Here is a 6776-nt window from a genome sequence, read left to right on the forward strand (position 1 = left end):
CTGGAACATTCCTAGTGAAATTGACGTAGTATTGGGTGTTCAATTATTCCCTTATATTTATTTGGGGAATAAGGTGGAATCAGGTTCACGCGCGCCTACTGCTATACTTACTAGTTTTGGCTATGTGCTTATGGGTGACGTACCGGCTCACTCTAGTCAATTGCCGACGCACTCGACTGCATTTTTTACCGCACTTCCGCACACTGAAATAGAATCAAGTTTACATAAATTCTTTGAATTAGAAGAGGTTCCTTCTAAAAGCTTTCTTAGCCCAGATGAGGCAGAATGCGAAAATATTTTTACCTCCTCGGTGATTTACCAGGATAAACACTTTAGTGTCGACTTACCGTTCTGTAAAGACCCATCTGTATTAGGAGATTCCCGTTCCGTAGCTTATAGACGTTATCAAATGCTTGAACGAAAGTTTGACAAAGTGGATGGCTTACGTCAAAACTATAATAAAACCATAAATGAATATATATTCAACAAGGTTATTTATCTGAAGCCCCCGAGGCAGACTCAGATGAGGGTTACTACATTCCGCACCACGCTGTATTTAAAGCTGGAAAGGACAGCGCTCGCGCCGTGTTGGACGCCAGCTGTAAAACTCAATCTGGTTTGTCACTTAACGATATTCTTTACGTTGGGCCGAACTTACAGTCTGACCTATTCTTACTGCTAATAGACTTCAGAATATTTCCTGTTGCAGTCACTGCTGATGTAAAACAAATGTTTCTTCGCGTAAGTGTGAATGAACACCATCGCAAATATTTGAAAATTCTCTTCCGTTTCGATCCTCAAGAATCTATACGCACTTATCAATTTAGTAGTCTACCCTTTGGACTCAAACCAAGTCCTTATATAGCTATGCGTACGATACGCAAGTTAGCGCACGACCATAGCGACCGCTTCCCTGATGCTGCTAAAGTAGTAAATACTCAATTTTTCATGGACGACTTTGTCTATTCGTTACCCGATGTACCGACCGCAATTAATTTATCCCGCGATTTAATTGATTTGTTCAAGTTAGGGTCCTTTGATCTTATCAAATGGACAAGTAATTCTCCCGCACTGCTTGAGGCTCTTCCAGACTCACACCGCTCACCTGTCAGTTTCTCTGATACAGGTAATAATAATTTTAAAATACTGGGATTGTCCTGGGAACCTGCTGATGACAATTTTTCCTTCACTACTGTCGCAGTCGACAGTAAATGTACAAAACGCAGTATTCTTTCTCTGGTTGCTCGCTTATTTGACGTTCTCGGCTTAGTTGCTCCCGTCGTCCTGTTTGCCAAGATTTTGGTTAAGGAACTTTGGTTAAGCAAGATAGACTGGGATGAAGTGCCTCCGGAATCCATTCAAAATCGTTTTGCTGCTTTCCTATTGGATTTGCCCGCTCTTTCGACCATGAGTATTCCGCGTCATATAGGTGTTAACTTGGATTGCGCAGTAAACATTGTTGCTTTCTGCGATGCTAGTCTCAATGGCTATGGTTCCTGTATTTATTTACACATAACTGACCCTGCAGGTAATATTGTTGTCAGGCTTCTATGTGCTAAATCTAAAGTCTCACCAAGTAAAATCCAAACGCTAGCACGCTTGGAACTCGTCGCTGCTTTACTTCTTTCGAAACTTGTACGAGTAGTCCAAGAGAGAATATCCGAGCGCATTCCAATTGTAGGAATCTATGCTTTTTCTGACTCCACGATAGCACTTTCTTGGATACATTCGTCTCCTCATAGATGGTCTATTTTCGTTAGTAACAGAGTAGCCAAAATCCAAGAAAATTTACCGCCTCATTGTTTTCATCACGTGTCGGGCAAAGAGAACCCCAGTGATTGTATGTCTAGAGGGATGTTACCTTCTCAGCTGATTTCTCATTCATTATGGTGGGATGGTCCAGTCTGGCTTCAAAGACCTGTCAATGAATGGCCTATCGATATATTTACTCCATTAGAGAGTGAAACTCTGCCAGAGTTTAAAGATAAAAGCAATACGCTTATTGTTGCTGCTCCTTCTGAGCCTTCTTTAATTGATGAAATATCGAACCACGTTAATTCCTGGAATAAGCTTCTAAACACGTTTTATTATATTCTGAAATTCACAAAAAGGTTGCCGAGTAATGAGCTCGTAGCCAATAGAAATGCGTCGGAGATTTTTATACTCAAAAGCATTCAGAGCGTTCATTTTAACAAAGAAATTGAATTGTTAAAGATTGGTGAGTTGCCTTCGAAGCATCTCCGTGGCTTATCACTTTTCTTAGACCCTCACGGTGTAATTCGCATTGGAGGAAGAGGAAGACTGTCTAAATCAGACCTTCCCTATGAAGCCAAACATCCTGCGCTTCTACCCAAACGTGACCGCGTCGTTGAACTTCTTATCGATCATTATCATACCGCTAATTGTCATACTGGACCTGGATTGCTCATGTCTATTCTTCGTCAACGCTATTGGATATTAAATGCCAGATCTATTATACGCGCCCGCTGTAGACAGTGTAATGTTTGTTTCCGCTTGAACCCGCAGCATCCATCTCCCAAAATGGCAGATTTACCCGCATTTCGCATTCAAGATGCTAAAGCTTTCGTACATACTGGTACTGATTTTGCAGGTCCTATTAGCTTCATTCCCACTAGACGAAGGGGACAACATTCTCAAAAGGCATACATATGTCTTTTTATTTGTCTAGTTACGAAAGCTATTCATATAGAATTAGTTTCTAATCTTAGCACAGATGCGTTCCTTTCCGCCTTTAAAAGATTTATATCTCGCCGCGGTCCAGTATCTGTTATGTATTCAGATAATGGCACCAATTTCGTCGGTGCTAAAGCCCAGCTCGACGAAATATATAACGTATTAAATAATACTGAATTTCAAGATGACATTAAGCGAATGCTCATTGATCATCACATAGAGTGGAAAATGATCCCTCCCCGCGCCCCACACTTTGGTGGTATATGGGAATCTAATATAAAAAGTATAAAAACGCATATGTACCGTGTTGTAGGTAAACAACTTTTTACTTATGAAGAACTTCTAACAGTTCTTGTGCAAATTGAATGCATTTTAAATTCTCGACCGCTTGTAGCGATATCAGCTGATCCACATCCGGACGTCTTGACACCAGCACATTTTTTAATGTCCACTCCTTTGCGTTACTTGCCTTCAACAGAACTGAAAGATGAAAAATTAACTTTAACCAACCGCAAGAAACTTTTAGACCAGCTTGTTTTATCATATTGGAATAAATGGCGCCTCGAATATTTGCACACGCTGCAAGTTCGTCAGAAATGGTGCACACCTGAACGTTCAATCGAACTAGGTACAGTTGTAATAATAGGCAATGATAATGTACCGCCTTTGCATTGGGTACTTGGTGTAATTACCGAAGTTTTTCCCGGTTCCGATGGTGTGGTCAGAGTCGCTTCTGTTAGAACCAGTACTGGTGTCTATAAGCGCCCAGTAACTAAATTATATCCGTTACCTACACAATAACAACTTATAACGCATGTATTTATTACATTAACTATTTATTTATTGCCTTGTTTCAATTTAAAATTATAATTTTAATTTTATTTCTTGAATATTATTCGCATTATTATTATGCATTAATTTAAATACTTAAAGCTCTTTAATGTGAGGAGTTTATACATTTTGTTTTCTTTAGGGAATTGATTCTTATACGGTTTCCTGGATGTATTTTGAAGTTTTTGTTTATACCTATACTTAGCAAATTGCTATAATACGTCATGTTCCCCCTTTTCTTTCTTTTCTTATTATAATTTCTTTATTGAAGTCCTAATGAACTTCAAGGCGGGGAGCATGGTTGGGCCTATGTCCAACTTTCTTATCTTCCTTTTCTTCTCCAACTTTCGGTGGCTCCAACTCTCAAAATTATCTAGCTGCATGAACTGGTTTCCCACCAATTTGTTTATCGGATTCGGGGCCAGCACCTTCGCAGGAGCCAAGTGGCCAGTGTCGCGTGACACTTGGAAAAACCTCTATAGAAAATTAAGAAGAAAAAACTCTATGTTGTCTTGGAACGTCTGTCAACAAAGTCAATGTGAAAAATCCGCTGAATATTTGCTGAAGATATTGAAATAATCAAAACCGCAAGAAATATCGACGGGTCGACCCTCGAAGCCTGGTCTCCGTCTCCTGATCCGCAGGTTGGTGGTTTCCGTTTTATGCAGCTGTATTTTTGAGTTGTTTGGAGTCACCAGCCGACCCCCGCATCATCTTTCTTCCCCGCAATTTTTATACCTGGTGTGGCTATTTACACGCCACACCAATAATACTTATACAAAAAATAACAAGCACACTCACAAATATATTTAAAATCAGCTCCCTTGTTTCTCTTCAATTTCTGTTTCAAGTTTTTCAACATCTTCAATACTTATGTCACCTGAAAATTCACCTTCTTCATTCTCATTCTTTTTAATATTTCCTCTTTTTAGGAAAGGCTCATGTAAAGCTTTATACAGTTTCTTGGCCTTAGTTGACCCAAAGCCAGGACATTCAGCCAACCTACTTTCTGTAGCCTTAATTATATTTTCTAATGTACCAAATTGTGTTAATAGTGTCATTGCATCAGTTTTGTTCACAGGCTTTATTGAAGTAAGTGCATTTATGATCTGAAAAATTACATTAAAGTTATAGTATTTGCTAAACAATACTTCATTTCAAAGAAATAAAGAAAGGAAAAGTGTTTATTTGATATTAATTAAACAAAATGAATAGAAGAGTTGATACCTTTTGATGTGGATCATTCTCCACTTTCTCCATGATTTGATCTGGAGGTTTATTTTCAAATATTTTGTAATTTTCTATAACTTTTCCTGCTTCCTCTGGACTCCAAGCTAACATAAGAGTCAAGTCTGTCAACAGACATATTCTCGTTAAATTCTTCAAAGGTGTGTGTGGATCTTTTAAATCAACCTTAGGAGAAATGAAAAAGAAAAACATAAACACTTACTATAGACCTTAAGTAGGAGTTAGAAGGAACTTAAAATAAGTTTAAAATGTAACTAACCTGTACCAATAGCACCCGCAGTTCATACTTTTTACCCAATTCCTTTAATCTATTGTTGATATAATCGGGATTTAAATTGTGATACCGCAACGAAAGGAATAATATGCATATTGTTTTGCCGACTTCATAATCTGGTATAATGTCATCATACTCCCAGGGAACGCTTGTGATGAATTTCAGTAAAGGATTTCCTCTCTGTAACAAAACTTACTAATGCAAAAATATCTTAGACAAAAACAAAACAGTAAAAATATAAATGCATAAAGACATACAGACCAACCTGCTTTTGGTTTACTAGAACACAGTGAGTTTTAGATGAAGCTGGCTTTGAAACTGTTTCTTTTGAAGTACCTGGGAATACAATATAACTACTGAGACACTTATCGTCATGGATAACGTTAATGAAAACGTGAAATTCAAGTAAAACATTTGGTAAAAAAGTTTAAAAGTTAGCACCTACCAGGTTGTTGAATTTCTGGATTTTGTTCCAACTTTGGTTGTTTTGGAGACGTAGGTTCACATACATCTGCTAGCAAATCATCAAAACCGTCGTCCATTTCCATCTTAAGAAATAAAAATACCTTGGCTTTTACAAAAAGAGCAAAAAAGAGTTCAAACAACAACAACCACCAAAACGACGAACTGTCACTCGCTGAAACAAAACGCAATTTATTTGACAGATAGCTAGCGAAGCACCAAAAAAATTAAACAAAACGTAGCCATACTCCAAAAAAAAAACATAATTTCCGAACGAAAATATAATTGTCAAAAATTAGTCAGCTGTCACTAGAGATGGGTTATACTAGGTAAATTTGATACTAGGTGCACCTATTCCAAGTATTTATTAATACGTGATCCAAATACCTGTTCCACTTAGTACGTAGTAATTTACCATACTTGACGCGACTAGTGCGGACTAATCCACGTATTATGACTTTAAAATACAATTTTCTTTGAAAAGATCCACTCGTAGTAATAATGCAATTTGAAATTGAATAATAATGTTTTTGCTGGTTGTTGATTGATTGATATCCTCCCTTCATAAGTTCATACTTCAACAGGCTTAGGACTGTCAACTTAAAAGTTGGCGTATTTAAAAGATATCAATTTCATAAAAATATTTACATAATTTTTTCTATTTTTTATTTATGCAATTATCACGGACGCGTGACAACAAACCAAAACAAACCTGTCGGAAGAATAAAAACTGTTTTTTTACCGGCTAGTCAACAAGGAGTGAGCTGGATGAGAGAGAACAAAAATTAAAATATTCAAAACCTTACCTGTGTACAAATAGAGTTTAAATTACGTAATACATCAAACACCTATTCCTATCTCACACCTGCCTGCGCTCAAATTTGTTTGTCAGACAGAGACGGAGTGAATATCTACGTTCGCACATAAGCTTAGCGAGAAATACGCGGTGCGCGTAATACACGACTACGGATTATGCAATAATAACCTCTATTACTTTGATGGTAGGGTCGGAAATCGTGTAATTTAAAAAATACTTAGCGAGAAATACGCGGTGTGCGTAATACACGACTACGGATTATGCAATAATAACCTCTATTACTTTGATGGTAGGGTCGGAAATCGTGTAATTTAAAAAATACTAGGTGGATCAAGTATTTTAAAAATTGGAATAGGTGCCACTTAGTACTGTAAAATACCTAGTGTGCGGATCTGTTCTAGTAAATACGTCTCATCTCTAGCTGTCACCTATCTGCCAAAAAGTGCCAAT

The 6776-nt window shown here is 37.6% G+C and overlaps 1 protein-coding gene across 1 annotated transcript; it reads right to left on the reverse strand.

Annotated features, from left to right (window-relative positions):
* Positions 1 to 2275: 2275 nt before the first annotated feature.
* LOC135073774 (DNA excision repair protein ERCC-1) lies at positions 2276 to 5674 on the reverse strand. The gene is made up of 5 exons (XM_063967944.1): positions 5493 to 5674; positions 5313 to 5383; positions 5033 to 5227; positions 4753 to 4938; positions 2276 to 4634 (listed from the first exon to the last, which is right to left on the reverse strand). Exons 1-5 carry the CDS (start codon positions 5593 to 5595, stop codon positions 4341 to 4343), a joined length of 849 nt encoding a protein of 282 aa, XP_063824014.1. The 5' UTR covers positions 5596 to 5674; the 3' UTR covers positions 2276 to 4340.
* Positions 5675 to 6776: the final 1102 nt, after the last annotated feature.

Source organism: Ostrinia nubilalis, chromosome 8 (genome assembly GCF_963855985.1).
Source record: "Ostrinia nubilalis chromosome 8, ilOstNubi1.1, whole genome shotgun sequence".
Classification (NCBI taxonomy): domain Eukaryota; kingdom Metazoa; phylum Arthropoda; class Insecta; order Lepidoptera; family Crambidae; genus Ostrinia; species Ostrinia nubilalis.

Bases quoted from the DNA above. Each gene is read 5' to 3' on its own strand.
- LOC135073774 (XM_063967944.1), bottom strand. From the start codon at position 5,595: ATGGAAATGGACGACGGTTTTGATGATTTGCTAGCAGATGTATGTGAA. The intron at 5,228-5,312 runs GTTGGTCTGTAT...GTTTTGTTACAG, and splicing joins TTCTAGTAAACCAAAAGCAG to AGAGGAAATCCTTTACTGAA. The intron at 4,635-4,752 runs GTATCAACTCTT...GTAATTTTTCAG, and splicing joins AGAATGATCCACATCAAAAG to ATCATAAATGCACTTACTTC.